We start from the raw sequence: 24,036 nt of genomic DNA, 5'->3' as shown, positions 1-24,036 counted from the left end.
CTTCAGCTGCCTCAGAACTTGTCAAAGCTTGGATTTTTTTTAAAATCATTCTTTAACCATTAGGTCTTCTCATTCACTGTTTGACTGCCAGCTGCGTGCGTAAACCTGTCCGGGATGGTGACACCGGGAGTTGCTGCATGGAAAGCAACGCTCTTCCTCCTCCTCAACCTCTCAGCTGTTGTCGCAAGGAGACACGTGGTTTACTGGAACTCCACAAACACAAGGTGAGATGAAGTGTGCGCATGTCTCGGGGCCTCTTTTCTGCCTAAACTTGAAGGAAGTGGCCTCGCTTTTTGGTGCTAAACTCCCAAGAATGTCAACTATGCGGCGGATCGCGTTTACGCGCTTAATAAAGGAGGTGCTGCAGAGCAGGCGCGCTTACCTACAACTATCAGCCTGATGTTTGCTTTGAGCCAAGAAAGCGGAGCTTTCAGGAAACTGTAGCTCATTTCAGGCACATCTCTGACCTTACCGCACCCTCTTCCTCCTGAAGGTCTGGATTCTTACCTGTCTGCAGCTTTTTTTGGGTGCGCTTGGCGATTATGCAGCTTATAGAAAGCCAAAAGTGATGGTTTCTTTTCCTGCTTTTGTCATAATTGACGTTCTTAATAGCATCCTCATCATACAGGCTTCTATTAAAGTCTTAGGTGCTTCTGTCTGCAAGTGAAGGTGCGTTTGCTTGTTGGTGTGCGTAATGGTTTGAGTGCGTAATGGGTTGATTGCGGTCGTTCTTGTGGCAGAGTGCCGCTCTCTTGCTCCTCCAGGTGTTCTTAATTGAGGGGTTGATGGGTGAAACCTGCCTGGACAAGCCATGTTCAATGGCACAAAAACCCTTTCGCTCCACCAAAAAAAAAAAAAAAAAAAGAAGAATTAAAACATGTTTGAAAGGAGTGTTGCATAATATTTGAGGAACATTTTATTGGTTAATATTTTCAGCTGACGTCACATCCAGGAGCTGAACTCTTTATCGGGGAGCAGCTTGCATGGGTTTGGGAAGGAACAGAGTGAGGGTTAGCAAACACCTTTCTTGTTCCCCAGAGATTCAGGGATGAGCGGTCACAGCCGGTGGCAAGGCCACACAGTCTGCTTCTGCTGCAATGCCACACAATCACAATGCCATCATCACAGAGGAGGGTAACCCCACTGTGGCTGAGAAACACTTTCATCAGCAGCAACACCCCAATCACAAAGCTATCAGTAGAACAGCAATGTCCAGAATTCCCTGATCTTCTGCTCCTTCCATTTTCCCTTCTTTTTAACCTCCTCTTGTCCTGCTCAGTGAGTGATATTGCCGGTGTGATTATTGGTTGTTTTCAGAAATCATGTTTTTCACTATAACTTCCCATCAGACAGCTGTCATTTTGAAGCCTGCTATGCAGCCAAAGGTGACAAACCCTGAAATTGATGTATTTTCGCCTCTCCAGGTCAGTCTAAAACATAACTTTTTTAATCCCATTATCAAGATAAGGCTTTGAAACAGTTTTTGCATCATTCATTCGTAATATTAAAGGAGGAATGGCTCTTATCAATCAGTTCTTTGCATTCCTATCAGCCACAAAGTAATTAGGAGGAGCATTTCGTTGCTGTTCAGCCTAATTTCCCGTAGGAATAGACAAGACGGCACAAGAGGGGATTTATTGACGCAAAAGAGAGCAGACTGGGATTTCAATGCAACACTTTGGCAAGTATTGTTTGGATCTGTTTGTAGGCAATGGGAAACTGTTGCAGATTTGTATGGAAAAAAAAACACAATTCTTTCAGACAACAGGCCAGTTTTAGTTTGGATCCCAGAAACAGTGTCTAGATTTATAATTTTAATGAAGCAGGGGCAGTGAGGTGGAGACTAAAGGGCCTCGTTTCTCTGTAATATGCTTGTAACAAAGGCACAGTGAAACACTTTTACAGGCTCACATTTAGCACCCTCCAGATTGAAAGAAAAAAAAAAAAAGAGGTTTGAAATGAAAGTGATGGACTGACTGCAGGGTCAGCACAGCACTATACAGGCAGATAACCTGGCCTCTTTCTTTGTGGGGCTCAAGTGATCGCCCTCTCTTTTATGATTTTTATGAACACAGTTTATGATCACTCCATTTTACAACTGTCTCCTTCAGAGCCATTGTTCCTTATTACTTGAGAAATTATTCTGTGCTTCCAGGAGTAGTTAAAGGTCAGTAAAATTATATAACCTGAGAATCTGCCTTATACCTCTCTCCTGAGCAGGGAACTATTTTATTGGTGTTTTCAGACACTTCTTGTTTGGCCTGATCCACTTCTCAACCCAAACTCCTTTGACCGGCCTGTTTGCTGATGCAGCGACGTCTGCCTCCTGCGCTTCATTCATCATCATAAATCCACTCGGGAATGTGTCAGAAAGTTTACTCAAAGCGCCTAAACTGCACGCTCTGAATTCCTTTTGCAAGACCCGTGCTGCAAGATGCTTTTCTACCATGTATACTAGCTGCGGAAAAAAATCTTTAACAAGGATAAATGTCACCTGTACCTACAGCTGAAGGCAGCAACTACATTTCTTTGCCCTCTGGCTTCTTCTTGTTCTTGGCTCTTGCATATTTCTTGGAACAGTCCTCCTCCTCTTTATTTCTAACAGTTTCTGTTGATCCTAGCTTGAGCTTCAGTCTGTAGTTTCACTTTAACCCTCCATTGTTTCTGGACTCAAAACAATGAAAGAAGTTTTGTAGTCTTCCACTTCTTTCAGTCGGTTTGTATTAAAAACGGCTGAAGCACCCTGGAACAAAAGCCTTTTTCTTCTCTACCTTCAGTCAAACAGCAAGAGTCAGCTCAGTCAGTGGAGCGTGTTAAAACAGCGTATGAGGAGACGCGTATTTGTGTTGGTTTTTGCTGTCATTACTGAAAGCAGCCCTCATGGCTCTGGTGTGTCATCTCTGCTCGGTTCATGCATCATTTCCCACTTCATGCACTTGTGAGCGATCGAGATCAAATACTGAAGTAAATCACACTTTGGGTGCCACACCTCAAACACACCGATTCTATCTGGAGGAAAGGGGGGGGGGGGGGGGGGTCAAGGCAGCCAAAGTTTGTTATTATGTCTTATCTGGAGACATGATTGCACTTTTTAGACTGTTTTTTTCTGTTGTTATTATTGTTGTTTCTTCATCCTGCAGCTCGTCTGCATTCATCCATCCTTCCTTTGAGTGTCTGCATGCAAATAGAGGTTTTCTCACACTGTCTGCTATCTCTCCTCTCTATGTCTGTCTGTACTAATCTCTGTCTTCCCTTGGTAAATGATTAACATGGAGAACCTGGCTGAACTATAATCAACAAACCCACAGTGAGGTAATTACCACTTTATTCCCCGTCCTGCTAACAAAGCAATTTCTTCCCCCCACCACCACCTCCTTCTCCTCTTCTCCTCATCTGTCATGAAGCTGTATCGCCGTCTCCTCGCCTCTCTATTGTCTCAGAGAGGGACTCGCGAGTGCAGTTGTGTTCCTTATCTGTCTTTGTAAGTGCGCTTCGACGGCTTGTTTGTGCTTTTTAGTGTATCATTTGCAAATAAGTTAACTTTGGGTGCAGTTGTTAGTCACTGTCAGAATACAATGCCAGGCAGTTATTTCTTTATTTTGTTCCTTTGTGGTTTGTAAGACTGAGAATTGATATTAAGTGCCATTGTTGTTAGGCGAGGTTTGTTTCAGGAGAACAATGGGTATGGTAAATGTGTACGTGACTGCCTTTTTGATCTGCTAGTTTTGCTTAAAAGGAAAAAAGATCGAGCATGATAAATTTCAGCTCTGGACAAAACAAAACCAAGAAATGTATTTGGTCAATATAAAAACTCACAGCAACAATGCCTTTTTGATCCTTCCTATGAAAAAAAAAATAAAAAATCAAAAGTTACTAAGACTCTGGGGGATAAGCAGTTATTTTTTGTCTGTACAGATCTTGTTTTGCCTCATCAGAGTCTCTGGTAAGTCTGTACATCCTGATGACGTTTTTGCTTGCCGAGTTTTGGTTTGAGATGCCTTTCATTCCTTTCCTTCAAGGTGAGACTTACAGAGCGAGTTCCCTGCACCCTCATCCTCACAGAAATGTTTCTAGCTCACTACAAACACTTCCTGCTTCCTTCACTTTTCTGCACACGTATCTGTGTGAAATCCATAATCCTCCATTTTACTGTTTAGTGATATTTTTCACCGCAGAATGAAACCAGTGTAATCGGTGCACAAGAAAAATAATCTTTGCAATTGAAGCGAAAGCTGAGATAGCCACACACAGGCTGAGTAAAACACACTGTGCTGAAAATGAGGTTCGGGCAGAGGCCTAGCAGTGAGGATGTCTGTATTAAAATGGATCAGATAGTCACAGTACAGCTTGGAGTCGCCTGAGCAGACATGGTGTACAAGCATGAAAGGGCGGCCGCTCTCTCCTCCCGGTCAGGATATTTAGTCAATCGATACCAATTTAACACCCAGATATTATCGCCTGCTTCTCGCATTATCGCCAGACTGCATATGGACCCATCTCTTTCCCAATTTCTCTCCCCGTTTCTGTGCACACACATGCATCAATATTAGTTTGCATTGGCTTTAATAAGTTGTACTGCACGAATGTCTCAGAGTGAAGGTGAACATCTGTGGAGTGAAATGAAGGCCAGTGATGTCTGCAGCTCAGCTTGGCACCGCGCAGCCTGATTTTTGGCACAAAATGGCTGCTGTGCCGTGTGCATGTGAAGAGGGCGGTCATGGTGGTTAGGGGCCATCGGTGAGCTCTGAGAGGGAGCGCTTTTTTTTGTTTTTGTTCACAACTCACAATGAGGCGCCATTGTTACCGGAGCCAGTCAATCAGTGTACTCCTTATTTGACGCACAAAACAGCAATTAAATTGTCGAGGGGAGAATGCGTAAACACACAATGTGGGAAACGCTGACAAGCAAAAGCCTGGTGCAAACAAAACGATATGCTAGTTTGTTTTGCCAATATCTTTTTTGTGGAATTTCTCACACGCGTGTGCTCTTTTGTGCACATATTACCTCTTACAAAGCTCTTCCACTCCTCTCTAAAAGCCTTGCAAGAAGCAAGCTGGGAATTCCTTGAGATAGAAATTGAATTAGTATTGACCCAAGCACAGCAGAAGGCTGTAGCAGGAGCCCAGATTATTGTTCAAGACAAGCTCCTCTCTGCAAGAGAGATATGTTAGCCATCATACCTCCAGTGTTGAACGCTGCTTTAAGTTAATCCCTCCAGGAAGTCTTTTTGTTCAAACTGTTGCCGCTCCTTCAATTGTGCCCTCTGCGTCTTTTCTTTAATTGTTGTTTTCTGGGATTTCAGTGGATTACAGGTAAAATACTGTGCAATCTGATTTTTGGCATGGTTCAGCCTCCCTGTTGTAGCCATGTTCCTCCTTGTGGCACTGCACCAAGCTGTGCTTCAGCAACTGGGGCTGGAAAAATGGAGGCGCAATGGTAGAGGAATTGTCTGTGGAACGATGTGTTCAGTTTAAACGGCGCAGTGTGCCGCTGGATTAAAGAAAGAGCCAATAAATCTGGAAGGAGGCTAAAATGCTTTTTCTTTAAGTCACAAAGCATCTTACAAGATGATGGTTTACAAGTAGAGAGAAATAATACCATACATGAGACAAATTAGCTTTTTATCCTGATAGTAAATGGAAATGAACTAAAATATATTAAATTAAAAACAGAATAGATGTATTTTGCTTTGCAAGAGTGTGCTACTTGTTTTGGAAGATTTCAATGTTAAAAATATTAATATTTTTGTTGCAAAAGCATCATTTCATCACTTTGTGTGACCAAATATGTTTTGTTTGTTTTTATTTTGGTCTATTAGGGCATTAAGCTCCCAAGGCATATGGGTCTGCTTACAGCCTTAGCCATTTTTTTCACACACGTGTCAAATCTGAATATACACACCATCTCTCTGCCCCATTCTTCACTTTTTTTTCCATCAGCCCCTAGAGATTTTAAAACATTAGACCTTTAGTGTAGGGAGTGAAGAACGGAGAATATGCTGGGGAAGAGGCTGGAGAGTCAACAGATTCCAACTCCCAAAGCAGCTTGGAAAGACCCCCCAGGGATGGAGGGATGAGGAGGGAGAGAGATGGAAAGAAAGGATGTCAGGGGGTATTACTATCACTGTGACGGAACACGTGACGAGCAAACCCCTCTTCCACCCCTCCCTCCCTCTGTGACGCAGGCATGAATACAGGTGTTGTGGAGCAGCGCAGACACACTGCCAATAATCCCCAACACCCTGGCTGCTGCATGCACACGTGGATGCTCGGACTCTGGGGAGAGCCTGGAGGAAAAGGAAAAATAGCACTACATTTATAAGTGATGCCACTTTCTGGTTGGTGTTGCAGCAGAGTGGTTTAACCTGAGTGAAAGGAGGACAAAATATGGAATCACACTCTCATTTAGACATCCCAGTGCTCCAATTCTTTAACTGGTGGAGGATAAGGCAGAGTTTGGTGCTTTTGTGTGCAAGTATATTTAGATGTGTTATTTTTGTAACAATAACCAGCACGCCATGGATTACTTGGAGGGAAATAAAGGAACAGTTTGATTTCTGTCTCCTGGTACTTTGACTGCTATTTTCTTCTGCATTTCCATTTTGCTCCCATGCTAATTCAAATCTTTTTCTCTACACTTTTCTTGAATGAAAGCTTTTATTTGTGAGTTTGGGAAATGTGGATTTTTTTTTCTTTTTCTTTTCAAATGTAAATTCTTTGATCTTCAGTGCAGTTTTATGATTCGTACCTCTTAAGACACTGTGGAGTTCAATGAGGGCAAAAAGAGTAACTTTTCTGAGAAGTCAAAGAAAACATTGGGCATTATGTACCTTCTATACATTTGTCACAATAATAAGACTTCATATCACCACAGAAATCCTAAATTTATTTAGTTTTAATTACAAATTTCCCAATTTATTGTTTTTTAATCATATATTTGTATATTTATTTAATTTACATTTAAAGCCAAATTTATTACATAAAAAATCACTTCACACAACTAGTGATATAAGATGAACAAAGGTGTAACACTGAAAAACTAAAGTATTTTTTACATCAGAAACTAAATACAAGCTGTTTTTGTACTCAGAAAAAAATTAAATCACTTTAAAGGAAAGCCACTTTATGGATTTGCTGAATCAATACACAATTTCTAGACAAATATGAATTTCAAATCAATGAATTGCATTTTTTAACCCAGCCTAATTCATTATATCGGATTCTTTAAATCCTTTGTTTTTGCAGAATCGTTGTATTCTTTATCTCACTCCAGAATACAAATTCATCTAAATGATCAGCTATAATTTACAGTCTAGGAGCATCCAGAGTGGTGGTTGCATTATCTGCTGAAAGGAAGAGGAAAAATAGCTTTTTCCCAAATCTCCATCGCTGTGGCCTTGTAGCATGAGAACTCATGAATCTCATTGCTCCCTATTCAGCTGCAAATGGAGTTCTTGGTGGCAGTGCACCTCTCAAAACACTAAAGCAGACGCTACGAGCTGAAGATTGACGAATTGATAGTTTTCTCCTAAAATGCACTTATACACAAAGTCATGAAAGTCTTCAAGTCCCTTACTCACCACATTTTAGTGTTTTTACTTGAAATAGGTTTCCAGGTAGATTTGCTTGCAGAGCAATCTTTTTGAGAGGCATATGGTTGACTTTTTTTTTTTTTTTTTTTTTTTACTTTTGAATTGGATCTGCATTTGTTTCTCACAAATGGCCTAAAGTCCCACATTCCCTCCTTCCTCTGTGTTAATCTTTTACATTTTGGGTCATTGTGGGTCATTACTCTAAGTACTGACCAGTCCTCTTTAATCCCAAATTAATCAGTTAATCCTGTCTGCACCTCTCCTCACGACCCTGGCCACTTCCTTCTTTTTGCCTCCTAATTCCAAACTGCCCCCACTTCCCTCTTTTTGAGTCAGAACCTTTTGTCCGTGTTGCGCAGCTCTTTTCATTTTTTTAATGCAAGGTTGATGGATTCTAGTCCAACCAGCCCTTCCTGTTCATCAAGTGAAAAAAAAGAATATTAATTCTTAAATGCTGAGTATATGGTATCTTTTAATAAAATCTAAACACGTCAGAACTGTTAAAAACACTTAAATCCGTGATTATTTCTAGTTTAGGAATTGTTTTTACTGACCTGGGGAAAGTTGGTGGCTGTGCGTGACTAGAACAGGACAAAGCTGGATGCCTTGGGGGGGAATAAAGTGGACCTTTCATACCCCTGACACACAGAGTGGTATGAATCTCTACCGATGTGACGGAGAAAGATGGAGAGTTGGAGAGACCAAGCATGGATCGGCTGTGAGGGTGGGAGAGGGAAGGGGGCAAGTTAAACTCCTGGGATACCAAAGCAGTGACCGTGAAAGTGCTTAGATAAACAGAGAGAAAGACAGACAGAGGAGGGAGGGAAAGTGGGTGAAAGAGTGGTGGACGAAGCAGTCGAGGAAGGAAGCGTGCAGGCACCATGACTGCGGAAGGAAAAGAGACCTGTGGAAGATGGGGTGAAAGGCAGCTCAGGCGAGTGCAACCAGGAGTAGAAGTTTTTTTTTCTAAAATAAGCGAAAAAGTGGCCCGCATGATTTAGTTCTCTCTAGTCTACTTCTCGCCAAATTCTCCTTGCTTCTATTTAAATTATTCAGTCCGGTTTGACTTGTTATTACAAGTTTCCTTGAAATGTCTTTACTGTGTGTTCGTGCAAATATGCACAACAGATGAGCTGAAGGACAGCTCGAACTCACCAAGCCACTCCTGAGCAAACAGGAAAGGAAGGAATGCACACCGAAGAACAAGATTGATTCTCTGTACACATTTGTGTTTGTCACTGCATTGGCAAAACAACGGACATATTCTTTTATTTGCCCGCTTGGATCATCAGTGTTTCCCACATGTCCTGCTTTGACCTTCACACCACGACAAAAAAGAAAACCCAAATATATATATAAATATATCTATATATCTATATCAAGACAAAGAGAGCATGCTCAAAAGAAAATAGGAAATAAGAAAAGAAAGTAACGTCAGAAGTGTGACCCACTTTGTAAATGATGGATTCTCAAAGCCGAGTCTGATTTATTGGCCGCGACTATTTGCTTTGCAAGCGCCGCCCTTTTCACTGTAGCCAGTGAATAAATGTGCGTCTGCTTGCTTTTGAAGAGAGCCTGCTTCTTAACTCCCAGGTTGGCTAAAAGCTCTCAGGCACAGATGTTCACAGTTAAGTTAAATAAAAGAATATTGGAAGCTTAAACATTACCTTCTGTAATGGTTTCTCAGTCACTGAATCGCACGTAAGGTGTATCTTTCACTCTACATCATGATGCTCCCAAGGTTGTTTTTTTTTTTCAATAAATACCTAAAAACAATTAACAAAACTGGGTCTAATCATACATTTGTCAGTCTGTTGATGTACTTTTATATTAGCTGAATTGTTTTTGGGTTTTTGCCCCTTTGCACCTGCATTTCATTGGAGATTTATATATAAATGTATCATGATATATAAACATTTTTGCAAAAATAGATAGAAAATTTGCTTTTTTAAAAGATGCCAGCTCATCAGTGACCAACTGTCTTCCATTTAATGCAAAATAATTAAAATGAAAAAAGTAACTGCTATATTTTTTAATGCATTAAAAGGTTAATTTTGTAATCTAGTATTTCCAATATTGCCAACCCTTATACCAGACATATTTTACTTCAGAGCTTGCAAATATCAGTAAAATCGGTTTTGGTTAATCATAAATCAGAAGGGTCCAGCAGCACCTAAGTACATAAATGTGACAAATGAAGTTGACTGATCGGCTCAGCTTCACTGCCACTTAGCCGCAGTGTTGTTCGATGGATTTTGTCAATAGTTGGACCTTCTTTTTTGGGTCACCTATCATAGTTGTCATTGCTCCCCCCCTGAACTTGTGAGTAGCCGCGGCCTGAGCGGTGATGTGCTGTACTTATATTCAAGTTTGTGAATCTGAAGCTGGCACCTGGACAAATCTTCCCTGTATTTATACTGAAGCTCCATTTTTGACTCCAGAAAGGCGAAGAGCAGTCATTACCCTGAGGTTTAGGTTTTCTGACAGAGGGATGCTGGAAAAAGACGGATGAAGCAAATCATGGATGAATGGGTGGGGCGCTGGCCTGGCACCAACATGGCTCCAGATTGGTGGTTGTCCTAGTAACGGCACGTCTGACCTTATTTAGCCCCGTGCGCACCCCCTGCCATACGTGCACTTCGCTTTTGCTCTATAATTTTTCCTTTTTATTTTTTTTACCATGTTCCTTTGTTGTGCACCTTTTCTCTGTCATGTGTCCTTGCACTCGAACTGAAGGTCTTCATCATCTCCCTCATTTTTTTGTTTTTATTACTCACACTAAGTTGCCACCTCCATGCAGAGCAGGGTAAACGTTGAACTCAACTATTTTCCATTGAAGTTCTAGAAAGCAAAGTGATGCATGGTTTCATCATGCAGTGCTTGTCCAACGAAGACACCCACATGACTGCCCTCTAGTCCATTTACTGTATGTCGTGGACAGCCATTTCCAACCTCCTAGAAAAGTCACTGGAAAGGTTATTTTAGGAGCAGACTTAGACCACACAGCGAGAGTGGTGCCTATGCATGAGAGAGCTCTGCCTCTGAGGAGATGATGGCTTCTGCAGACCTGCAGCCATATCAAAATGCTTCAGATGAATTGGTTTCCATACAGATGGATCCTGTGGGCCTGAATCGAGCAATTTTCCTCAGCTCTGCTGGCCGTAGCTATAAGTCCTGTTGTGCTGCTTAGCCCCTCAGAATGGTCACATACACACACACACACCACGCGGACCGGCGCTGTAACAGGCAGAAAATAGGCTCTGTCTTTACTTGAGGCCACAGATTCTTTAGGCCTGGAGCGGCAGGCCTGTGTGTATTGCATCCGAGCCTTTTATCACTCTGTAAATTGATGGGTCCGGGTGTTCGGGACAGCCTGCTGATCCACACAGTTTGAAAGGAGGGTGGTGCCAATGAGCTGTGCAGTGTGATCATTTAATTGAGTCTGTATGCTAAAAAAGAAAAGTACCACTAGTGACTTTATTGAAGTAAACTCTCCTACTGACCAACATTTACCAAATTCCTGTATGATATCATTTATGCCAGAAATATCCCCTGTCAATCGTGGTCTGTCTGATGTTAGTCATTCCATTCGAAGAGGCCAGTCTGCCAGATCTTACTAAATATTAGTACAACTTTGGGCGTTTAAGTGAACTGCTGAAGAAAACCACAAAAGGATACAAGAAAGAGGGGAAAAAATTTCAAAGGTCTCATAAAATCTACTTTTGAAGGTTAAAAGTTGAGCAAAACAAACCCAAAAGGTTCATGTGTTAAATAGATGTTCTCCTGACCTTGAAGGAAGCAAAGTCACACTGAGAGAGATTCATACCAGGAATATGAAGATAAACACAACGTTTTGCTCTCTTTAGCGATCTTACCTTGGCCATGTTGATTATGCCCAAAGCCACAGATTAGTGAAATTTGGGATCTATTGAGGGGAAGTTTGCATAGAATGCTAGGTGGTGTGAGCAGGGGGAGTTTATAAAAGGATTTTTGGAGCCAGTCATGCAGGCAGGACAGTGGGGGAGCCACAGATGGTCATAGATGGGGGGTAACATCCTTGTTTGTGCGCATTGAGGGGAGTTAGCACCATGATAGACACAACACTTTGGGCTGTGGACACAGCACAGCTTTGTGAGGGTTTAAAGGGGGTGGGGATGCCCTCATTTAGTTCTGTTTTCCATCAGTGTGGAGAGAGAGATGTTGTTGGAGAGAGGAAATGGTGAACAGTGAGGTCCGGGCTTTGTATAGTCTTGCAGGAAGTATGGAGTAGATGTGGTTAGTCTCGCTCCTGTGTGTTATTGTCCTTGTCTTTGGAGTCAGAAGTCACTGAAGCCTTTGTAACCTTCAAGAAAACTCTAATTGAACCGCCTAACTTTCTTTTATCTGATTTATCTCACACTCCGCTATAAGTGTGAGATAAATAAGCTTGCAATGGAGTGAACTCTAAAAAAAAGGGCTTCCTGTGTCTGGGATTTTCATTTTCATTTCATTTGTTATTTTTGGGAAAATCATTCATTACAAATTGTGTCTTCCAATTAAAATGAGGTTTGTTTTTATAACAATAAAAGTCATTTCAGGATAGAGCAAAGCACAATAGTTTTGTCTGTCTCAAAGAAGGGAAAGACTGCTTCAGACTGTGTATAACCAAAAGTAGAGCCATGATTATCAGCAGATGTGAGAAGTAGAGGAAGACATTACCTATAGCCTATTTGATAGAGGATGTGGTTATGCAAATTGTTATCGGTATGATGCAGTGATTAAATATTTGAAGAAAGGTGTGAGAAGCACCGGCATCTAAAACTTTGGTTGGTTTGAGAGCATGTTCGCATAAAGTAGGTACCCAGAAAAGGTAACTATCCTACCAACTTGGTTACCAACTAAATCACCTGTTCTCAAGAAGTCAGTTTCGTAGTCTGTTTCTACCAAAAGCTTACCGCTAACCTAAACTGACTGCAAAGCTCTGTTTTAATGAAGATGTTTATAGTCTGGCAGAAAGGAGTCATAATAAATTTCACTGTACCAAGAAGTCAAGTCCCAAACACACCTGTGGTGTGGTTGTCAGGCCTAGCATTAGCAGCGGTGAGAATGACTCTTTCTAGCTGCTGAATGCGGCCAGACCGGACACGTACCACTGCGTTTTTGAGACGATCAGGGAGCAGAACCGCATGCCGCCACGCCAAGATGGATTCTATTTAGCCATGATGCTGCAGCTGAATGACGTGAAGTGAGATAAGATCAACCTCCAGTTTATTTTTATTTTTTTTTGTTCAAACCTTTAATCAGGAAATCAGGAGGTCAACAGGTTTAAAGTATTCAATTAAGATGGAAGAAGAATGATATTAATACAATGAAACAGCTAGATTTTGATTAGAGAAAAAAGAAATGTGGGGACTTTCAAACGTTCTTTATACAGCGTTCAGTGCTGCTTCTGTAACATTAAGACTGGGTCTTGCAGATGAAGCAAAACGGCCTCAAGTATGCAAGGTAACACACCCTTGTGCAATGTGCCTTAGCTTTTAGGTCTCCACCTTACTTAAAAGTCAACAAGCTTGCAGTGCATTAAGCCCCAGTACTACTTCACAGGGGTATGCTATTTTATTTTCATTGAGGAATGAGCTGAAGTTTTGTTTGTGCCTGTTTACTTTTGGATCTGCTTAAGACACAGAAAAAACAATGTCGATACTGCAAAAATGTTTATACAGGTCTACCAAAAAAAGCAATCAGGAAACTGCAGCTTATCCAAAACCCTGCTGCTCAGGTTCTCACAAGGACCAACAATGTAGAACACTTCAGTCCAGTTCAGAGGTCCTTACACTGTCTGCCAGAGAATAAATTTTATAGTTCTGTCTCTGGTTTTTAAAGCATTATATGGTTTGGTACCAAAACTTCATGATTGACCTTTCGATCCAGTATGTCCCATCCAGATCTCTCTGGTCATCTCGATCCGGCCTTTTGTCAGTTTCTAGAGTCAAAACCAAAAGTGGAGATACTGCATTCAGCTTCCTCAGAATTACACTTCCAGAGAGTCTTTAATCAGCGGGAACTCTGTTTATTTAAATCCGGGTAAAAGACCCACTGGTCTCGGCTACATTTAATTCATTTTTATTCAGAAATTCGCAGCCACACTGTTACTTTAAGGGTATATTCAGACTAGATACATTTGGTTCGCTTAAAGTGAAACCAGAGTTTGTTTCCCCCAATAATCCGGAACAAAGTTTCAGTCTGAATACACCCAGCGTGGTTTTGTTTACTGGCTTTGGTTCGAATCAGGGAAGGCCGCTTGATCCAAATGCAAGGTTCAGGACTCGATCCTGACCAAATTAAGCAGACTGGGTCCAGTTTCCCAATTGGAATACATCCTAAGCTTACTTTAAATTCAATTCTTTTTAAACTTACTTAAAATTTATTTTACTGACACCTTTACTATTTATTCACTTATTTATATTGTTTCATGTAAAGCAATTTGAATTGTGCTATATGAATAAAATTGCCTTGCCTTACTTTGAATGAATAAGGTTGTTTTTTTTAAATGTAAAATGAATAGATCTTGTAAACTTTTCTGTCATACCTGGAGTATTGACCTTTCTTTAATGGGAAATTGCCCGTTCTTATGAGATCCACCATAGTATTTATAGCTGTCATGGTTCAATGTGCCCCAACAGGGCAGGGTGCCCTGAGAGTGCTGTGTCCAGTCAGCATAGGGCCTTGAGTTGGCGATCATCCCCGCAGCGATTGACCACAGAAGAACTGAGACTCAACCAAGCATTCTGCTTCCAACCATCACTAAAAGGAATCAAAAGACTTTTACAGGGGGCTGGTTAGTGTACCATTACAAACACAAGGGTGTGTATTCAAACTCCTGTGCACACTGTGCATTTCATGCACTCATTTGAGATGCACTCTACAATGTAAGCACGCCATTTGCATTTTGACTGTATAATATTTTTATCTGTGATGTTGTTGTGAGCTCCATTTATTAGGTGCCCCTGTGTATTCAGGGTGTGTAGTGTGCAGCTGCAGTGGGGAACAGAGTATCTGTTCTGTATTCTTGAGGCTGTGTTGCAAGATTGTTGCTCGTTTAATTATTCTCTCATATTAAAGGATCAAAGGTCTAGGTCTCTGACACAGTCAACCCCCTGCATTTCATTATAAACCAACGCACACATCTATCCCTCTGTGCACACACTTTCTCTGAGACAAATCTGCAGGATATCAGCCATGTTCAGGGTCTAAATTTAGAATCATTTTTTCTGATTGTGATGAGATAAATGACAGCCTTTTTTAAGGTTTTCCACTGAAGAGCCCAGCGTGTTATTTAGATGGGACTCTATTGTGGGATTTGCAGCAGTTCACAAAGGGTGTCGCTGATCACCCTGTAGCAAGAGGGGATGGAGCATGTTTTATTCTCCTGAAGTACTTTTATGTCCTGCTGGGTATGTATTAGATTCTCTGTTTGTGTGTTGTTTCTTTCAGCTTTGCTCCAGCAAACTGGACTCAGCCAGTCCTCCTTTTTTATGTTGCATCCAAAGGTTTCTCCCACTGATAGGCTGCTCCAACAGGCTCCAGTACCCCCAGCTCCTCAGTGCTCCCATGGTGCCCCGTTGCTGTCACAACTCTGCTGTTTCGTGGCTGGCAGGAGGGGACGATGCCTAGTGTAATTAGGGCGTACCCAAGCCTACCAGGGCCAAGCAGGAAGAAGGGAAGTGGGGAAGAAGGAAGGGTGAAGGAGGGAAAGAGGGCTGACAGTTTGACATCAGTACAGCACACCGACTCCATAATTGCTGGCATGCATGCGGCTCTGGCTGATGTTTAAGGCATGTGGGAGATAACGGATCAGGTAATCTAGTATATGCAGCATGTGAAAGCAACAGATGGAGGATGAGTGCATGTCATCCATGGTGGGAAAGATGAGGGAAGAGATTGAATAGAAGTTGAAGATGAGGAGAAATTCCAAGTCAGGTGTGGGAGAGGAGGAAAAAAAAGATCTTGAATCTTGAGGTGTATGACATGCATAGCAGGGAGTGCAGCGTATTGACACAGCATGTGTCTATTATTGCATATGCACACACACTTCAAGAGTAAACCATTCTTAAAGCACCACATGTGGTATGAAATTCATGCCACAATGCAAACAGGTCGTGTGTTTTTCTGCCGTGTAAAAGCTGGCTTTATGCTTCAATTCTCCTCCAAACACATTTTAATTAAGCAGCTGGACTTGGCCGAGCACATGAGTGCAGACACACATGCAGTCATACAGGCAATATTGACCATCAGTGGGTATGATTGTGTGCCTGAAGTGAGGAAACCTGATGGTGATTCATGTTTAGGATGGATTGTCAGTTTACTGTGAAACATGTTGAACCCGAAGCAATTTTAGGAAACTATTGCTTTTATTCCTAAAGTAAAGTATTTCCAAACCAGGAAGTTAAAAACAAAGTTGCAGTTCTCCAAAAGACCACTAGAGGCAGGTTTCAGAATGGAGAAATTTCCTATGGACTCCCAAGTTTAAAATATAGATTTTACATCCAAAACAAACCTATACAACTTTTCAAAATCAGCAATTAGTTCCTGAATTTCTGGATTAAAGGGAGTGAGAGAGTTTTTATTGTCAGATGGGTGGTCTCATCTATTGAAGGGATAAGATAAGTGGACTGAGTCAGTGTGACGTCGTCACCCATAGAAAATGACTTGCTTCCGGTTCTAATGAAATGAAGTCGATTTAGTCACCATTTTTTTGCGATATGTTGAAACCAGAAATAGTCAGAAATCTGTGATCGGTCTGAGCTGGTCTGAGTCAACACATCTATGGCAACCTGTCTCACCAGTCAGGAGTAAGCTTGTTGGAAGGCCACACCCCTACCTCTTGAAAGCAGGATTGGCGAAATCTGTCAAACGTTTCACATGAATCCACATGCTTTATTGTGACCTGATTGGGCAGTTTATAACTTGAGTAACGTGCACTACAAAAAAAGGGGGAAAAAAGCAAGATTATATTTACAAAATGGAATATAGAAAGACTGGTTATTCTCACAAATACATTGAATGAGTAATGGCCGTATATAGCTATATAAAAGGATTTGGCTTTTTGAGGACCCAGGGGGTACTTCCCTTTTAAAACCCAATGGGGGGAGGAGTTATTCAGTCCAATTCTCATGTACAGTCAATGGTCTAAACCCTATTTTGTCCCACTCAATCTGCCATTCATGGCACCTAGTTGAGGTGGGCGGTGCATACTGGCACCTGTCCCACTTCAGGCTTCCTTTTCCCCGATCAGAATCATGAGAGTGATCATTAGTCCAATGTTTTTGTCTATGCTCAAAATATACACATATTCTCACACACTACTTCTTTACATATAGAATTACACACTATGACGGTAATTATAATAGAGGAAAAACGCCTCTTCTAATTACCTTTATACTTATTCTAGTCCTCCTATGAAAAATCAAACAACTGTTTGACTTTTCTTTTCATGTTCCTGCTGCCCTTGATACACTCTGCAGATTTGCTGGACTATTTCAGACTCCCACCTCCTGTCATGTCTATCCACGTCATTTCTGTTTCATCACCCTGGTCTCTTCCTTCTCTCGCTTCTCTGCACTCATTTTTCCTCCTATTTATTCCTTTTGGTCTTCTTTTCTTTTATGACCGCCTACTTAACTTAAGACTACTTTGCCAGGCACCAACACATCAACCCCTTTCCCCTTTCCACTCGTTTTTTCCCCCTCACTCTTTCCCTCCCATGTTCTCCTTCGCTGACTCCCTGCACTCTCTTCCTCTCTCCTCCGCTCTGTCACCCCACTATAAAGACTCCCACTGACGGACCTGAACCTTCTACTCTAGTCGCATTCTGCCCCTCATTCTTCTCTCTTGCTGCTCTGTGTGAAGAGAGGACCAATTAAAGTCTGTCTCCTCTCCTTCTCCACTCCGTTGTTCTGCTCTCAGTGTGTCTGCACTCGCACTCTCCAGGGTCACTTATTAACATACTTTACTTTCTTTTTTCCTCTCTACTGCCCTTTATTCACCTTTTCAGACAGCTTATCTTTCTTTTTAGTTCAAGTTTTTCTCCAAAACATCAGTCTGCTGTCTTGTTCTCCAGTCTTTTTCTAACAATCTCCCTTCTTCTTTTGCTTGTTTCCATTTGCTTTTTTTTGCTTTTTCTTGTCACCAACTTGCACTTGATCCTTTTGTCTCCCCTTTCTCACTTTATTTCTTATTAGTTTGTACATGGCTGCAAAGTTGAGAAGTCAGACCAGTCGGCTCAAAATGGCATACATTATGCAGCTGCTCTGTTCTAATGACACTCTCTTGTCCAAAATTGCTGTTATGCCAGCAGTCAGTTTTGCCTGACGTTGTTGCATGTTCACGTCTGCTTAAGCTTGTACACAGCTACATCTGTCAGTTCAGTTTAGAAGGTTGTAAAGAGCAAAAAACTATCTTTTTTTTTATTATATTAAATATCTCAAAAGCATTCCTGTGCTTAATTTCTTTTTTATGCTGTTCTTGAGCATAAAACAGCTCTGAAATGTAAAAAAAAAAATCATTAAAGATGTGCGCAGCTCAGTTTCATCAGCTTCTGAAATTGGGTTATATTGATGAACTGTCTCCTGGAAGAAGCCTTTTTTCTCCTGGCTCTCTTTGTGTTTAATCACCTCCTCAGCCATGTATTAGTCTGTAATTGTTACATGAAAAATTAATGTCCTTCCTCTCTTCTTCCCAGGTTAACAGCAGGAGATCTGTCCGTCCAGGTGAATCTGACTGATTACCTAGACATCTACTGCCCCCACTACCCCAGCAAGGAGACCCCAGGTGCTGACCAGCCAGAGACGCTTGACCTCTACCTGATAGCAGAGGATGCGTTCAAGGGCTGTGTGGAGACCAAAGGTTCCATCAAGAGGTGGGAGTGCAACAAGCCGAATGCTACTTTCGGACCTGTGCGCTTCTCTGAAAAGATCCTAAGATTCACCCCTTTCTCGCTGGGCTTTGAGTTTCTTCCTGGAAAACATTACTACTACAGCTGTGAGTATTTTATCACTAAATTTGCCAAACTTTTAAAGACCCACTCCAATGAAAACTGTGTTTTGGTCTTTTTAAGATGTTATCGTAGCTTTTTTCATGAAAGTGGACAAAAATAAAGAAAATTAAGAATTGTATTTCTAGGTTTTTCTTTATTCAGATCGTTGTGAACCAGGAGCAGGTGAAAAAAATGCAGTTGGAAAAAGCTTTTAGCACTGACATAGGTGCTACAGTCAACAGGCCACAAGCTCCCTGCTGCATTCCATTCTGATACATCCACTTGCAGACAAATAGATCCATGTACGTCTGGGTTTTCCTTATCTGAGCTGGCATCTGGCTCAAAACTGTACGGCTGGATAGCTTCAATAGTGCTTGCCATTTTTGTAACACCACTAAAATTAGGTTGAGGTAGTGAGGGGATGTAAGCTAGCGGGACAGAATGTAAACAGGATGATGGAAATTGAGGGCAGGCGTACTCGTGCTAACGATTCCGTCCTCAACTCAGTCAAATTTCAAATTTTTTAATTTTTTAATTTTGCCTAAAGACGGCATAATCATAGTTAAAAGACCACTGAGATCGCTTTTACAAAAGATGATCAGAGCGGGACTTTTAAGTTTGTTTGTTTTTTATTTCTTGCAGATTTGGGCAAAAATTAATGATGCTAAATGTTGATTTAAAAAGCTATAATATCATTATTAGAAGCTTAGAAGGTTTTAAAGTAATCACTTTCCTTGAGGCCCTGCTCCATTTGGAAACAGAAGATGGGGACCGGGTTTTAAAGTGCAAACTGTCCACAGACATCTAAATTGGAAGACGTTTAAGCAGTGGGGTGCATCTCTGAGGGATATGGGGGTTCAAAGAAATGTCAGTTTTGCTTTTATTGGCAAACTGCAGCTCATTCCCCTAATGTTTTCCCTAAATTCATGAAGCGTGGCATTATTACAATCTTTTCATAAACCTGCAGGCTCTTTAGACATGGCTGTTTCACCATGGAGCTCCTCTCCTCTCATTTATCGTAAACCACTGGAGGGAGAAAACAAATGAAAAGGCACACACGTTTAGTGGGCAGCTTCAAAGAAAAAAGAAAAAAAAACTTTTGAAAGTCCTAGTGTAAATTTATGAGGAGTAGAGTATGAAAGAAAAAGGGAGAAAAGTCAAGTGAAAGCATGTTATGGAAGGATGGCAACAAAGAGGCGGGAGGTTGGCAAAATGTGGGAGGACGAATGCTGATCGATATAGTGAAGGAGGAAGAGTGACAGAAGGAAAAAGAGAGCAAAAGATGGACTCAACCTCTCAGGACTGGAGGGGGCAAGAGGAAAGGATGGCGAGGAGAGGACTCCACGCCGCAGAAATAAAAGGGGTGACGACAAAAGCAACAGAGAAGAGGGGACGGATGAGATGAAGGAAGAGAAAGAATCTTTACATAAATTACTGTTGCAGCCTGTGGGACAATGGAGTATTGTGAGGGCATGAGAGGACGGTTCCACACACACATGGATGTATGCGCGCACATGCACACTGGGCTATTGTGATTGTTCATGCCAGTTCACAGAAAAGCAACAATAGGTCTCCCCACCAGTTGGGCCACAGCGGACTCGGGACAATTGTGTGTATTTGTCCACATCAAAGATAACGTGTAAAGTTGGTCCAAATGTCTGGCTCTGGAGTCCGTGCACTGAATGAGCACGCCACACTGGATCCAGCATAATGGCCTCAGCCCCGGAGAACACTACAATAGTATTAGAAGCACTAATGGTATTAGAAGCTTCAGTCTGAGCCGGGCTCAGCTCTTCTCTGCCATTAACTATGACACTTAAAATCCACTCTCTCTTGGCTTCTGCCACACTGGCCAAGCTGCTAACTGAACCCCGCAAGTTCTGCACGATCAGGTCAGCAAAAACAGGAAACAGCTTGACATCCTCAGATAGTCAGCTGCCTCCATTAGGGCACAATAAAGGTGGGAATGAGGGCATAGAAGTTCTGCAAAGGCAGGAAAAAAAAGCCCAAATTGCAAAACCTTTTAGACACTTTTAGAGGAATGGACTTCTCTGCAAAGCTTTGACACTTATGTGAGAGCCGGCCCTGTATACCGTACTGAAAACCCCAAATGACACAGTTTAAAATACAGTTACAGGTCCCTTTCATCCTTTTTGTCATGTAGTTGTCCAGTCACTTTTGCAGAGTTTACTTTGTCTTTATGCAAAAGTCACATATTGTTGGCCTAAGCAACTGACCACATTGCTTGTGTGATTTTTTTTTTTTTTTTTTTTTTTTTTCTTTCATTAATTTTCCAAAATTCTGAACTCAGTGTTCTGAATGAATTTTTTTTCTTTGTGGTTCAGAGATCATCTTGTGATTCGGGCCACAATTTTGGTCTTTATGTCAAAAATGAGTGTGTTGTGTGATCAATTTTATGTGTGTGTGTGTGTGTTTGTGCGTGTGTGTGCTTGCTCATTGTCATACTTTCTTTGAGCGGAAAAAGTTGAAGTTTCAAATTTAACAATCTTAATTATATTGAAGAGATTTCGGATTAAATAAATATTGGGTTGGGAGGGAACACATATATGCCTAAATATTTAAAACTAAAAAAAAATGAAAATCTTAGTCCTAAGAAACCTGAGCTTTCTGTCTTTTTACTGAATAAACCAGATTCAAGACTGTAAAGATGCTGCTCTGATTCATGTCTGTAACTGATTTATTTCAGAAAATAAATAACAAAAAGGATTTATCGGGTACTTGAAGTAAAATGATGATACATAAACTAGTGTCAAAAAGTGGTGCACTCTAGAAAAAAATTATTTATCTACATCTAAAGTTTCTGCTTTTGTCCCACCTCTAAACCGGATTGGCTTCTGTCAGCAAAACATCTGGCTCCACACCTCTTTAGGCAATGATGAATACTTTATCACTTTATAAATTTGCCCAATAATTTTTTTAGGTCTGTAATAATTACCAAAAAAGTGTTTAATTCATAGTTTTTGTGGGGAAAAATGTTAAATAATCAAAAACCCTTTTACATCATTAAAGTCTTAATTCATTATTTTTGTATGGAGTTTCAAATCCAGAGTTAGTGTATCTTGTTTCATTTGGACCAATACTTTGAAATAGACTCAAGTATTTGTGTGAAGCAGCAGAAATAGGAGTTATATAAATCGTTTCACTAACATTTTTAGATGTTTTATGTTGCACAATAAAGTCTGAACTTCTACTACAAAGATGTTTTTTTTGTACAAAGCTATTATTAGTGAAACATTTACACAGTTTATTATTTATTGCTACTCTTAATAGCTAATATCAGTCAAATCTTCTTTTTTAAATGTATTTAACAAAATCATAAATCACTTTAATATTTTAGTTGTGTTGAACTTTGATTTTGGTTGTGATTGTTTACTAAGTGCACATGTTTCCAGTTTGTCTGTCTATTTGAAATGATGACAGACCTTGAGAAAGCCCATCAGTGATCCAGCTCAGCTTGCATCATGGGCGCATGCTGAGTTACCAGTTGCTCGTTAATAGCTCTGATTTAAAAAGAATTAACTGCAGCGTTTGTGTGTGTTTGTGTGTGCCGTAAACTGACATCAATACACTTCATGAGCATGTCATGTCTTGTTTTCATGTTACCTACTGTAGGTTAGTATTTCCTATTGTTGCATTTTCAGTTGTATTTGCAGCTGAGTGTAATGTCTGTCATTGGTTATACGGATTCTTGATGTAGTGAGAAAGCTAAAACGAGATTACAAACCTTCTCTTAAGAAACCTTCAAAAAGAGTACAAAAGTTTTGCATTTTCCACCAAAGAATTTTGATCTGCATTATGCAAATGTCATGGATTCTACGTGTTAACAACCTGAATTCAGTTTGTTGGGTTTGATAAGCGAGTAGCTTATTTACATCCGTCTTTTCTTGTTCTCCTCAGCTCTTCCCACAGATGAAGGCCCTCCTCGCCCATGTATGAAGCTGCGTGTCACAGTGTGCTGCGAGCCCAGTGAGTGCACTCGTCTTTTCATCTGTTCTTCCTTTCATGCTCCTTGCTTTGTACACCAGCAGACTCTTCTACCTCTCACATCTCAACTATCAAGGCTGGAGCTGATGGAGTGATGTGTAGACTTACCTCATTTTTTGCTTTCTTTAACAATGTAAAAAAATAGTTATCAACTTCTCCTAATTATGCTTACCTTTGAAGAACATCTTACTCCACCCACCCCACCTCTTTACTCTTCCTTCTTGTTATCCTCAGTCTCCCACTCCCCCCATCTCCCTTCTCAGTGTGAAATTCCCAGAGTTGATTTAATCCAGAGCCGCCTGGAGTAATGTTGGTCTTCCAGTCCAGTGAGCTGCCCATTCCGGTTGGGAATGTTTCCCAGTCACTGTGGGAATCCCTCTACAGTTGTTGGTGTGTGTGCACAGGCTTTCTCCAAATCCAATTGTCGTCTCGTACACCATGCGTCTAGGGTTTTTTTTTTTTTTTTTTTTTATGCTTCTGCATGACTATTTGAACCTTTGCGTGTGATCTTTGGCAGTTGAAGTGCATTGAGCATTTGTGTATGTGCGCCCTGACATGTGTGTCAGCGGCGTCTGTCCCAGTTCCCATCCTCTGGATATCTGCAGGGGGCTTGTTGTGCTGTCCCGAACTGATCTCATCCCACCCCCCACCCCCCCTTCTCTCTTTCTCTCTTTTTCTTTCTCTTCAGGAAAACTGGCTGCAGACTTACTTGAGCTCCACCTGCAAGTCTTATAACCTTGAACAATATAACATGAAAAGATATATAAAAATGTCAAATGTTTTCCCAAATTGCGTCTTTAAAAACCTTCTCCTCAATGATGTGTGACTAAGAGTAATTTTTCAGTTATCGCACTATAAAAACATGGCTATGGCCGACTTCCCTTCCTAGTCCCTAACTACTAAAAAAAATATACGGATATTCCAGTACTTCAAAAAGTACCGGAATATCTAGTACCCTGGATTTTAAAAGCAATTCTGTCCCCATGCTCACAAATGATTTTTTTTACTGTAAATATGACATCACCAATTTCCCAAAGTAAAAACCTAATAAATATAAATACTAATAATGAATCCATATTGTTCTGAAGATGAAAACTTGAGTGGTTTATAAAAAGTAAATGTGAATGATTTTTTTTCTTCACATTAAAAATTGTTTGAACGCAATGGTTTGTAGTCTATATTTGGCAGTCCAAGACTTTCTAGTGTACTGGATTTTGGAATTGTAGATATTGACCCCCGACTAATTGGCGAACGCTCTATACAGTGCACCAAGTAGTGAATAGTGAAGGAATTCGGACACAACCAATGTATTTTTTTTTAATGCTGGATCTATTCACAACTATCTGAGGTTATCAAATAAAAGGCTATTCTTTTGTCAATTCAACAATACTTCCTGCCGGATCAAATCTAAGCCCATGAAATAGT

At 40.9% G+C, this 24,036-nt stretch overlaps 1 protein-coding gene across 1 annotated transcript in view; it reads left to right on the top strand.

Moving 5' to 3' along the window:
• The first annotated feature begins 97 nt into the window (after window positions 1-97).
• Window positions 98-24,036, top strand: part of efna4 (ephrin A4) — a 29,887-nt gene continuing 5,948 nt past the window's right edge. Inside the window, exons 1-3 of the mRNA XM_011485293.4 lie at window positions 98-224; window positions 18,313-18,611; window positions 22,525-22,593. Coding sequence (XP_011483595.1) covers window positions 115-224; window positions 18,313-18,611; window positions 22,525-22,593 — 478 coding nt within the window. The 5' untranslated portion in view covers window positions 98-114. The remainder of the gene's footprint in view (window positions 225-18,312; window positions 18,612-22,524; window positions 22,594-24,036) is intronic.

This window comes from Oryzias latipes, chromosome 16, assembly GCF_053564925.1.
Source record: "Oryzias latipes strain Hd-rR chromosome 16, Olatipes_Hd-rR_3.1".
NCBI lineage: Eukaryota > Metazoa > Chordata > Actinopteri > Beloniformes > Adrianichthyidae > Oryzias > Oryzias latipes.
This window is presented reverse-complemented; position numbering and strand designations above follow the sequence as displayed.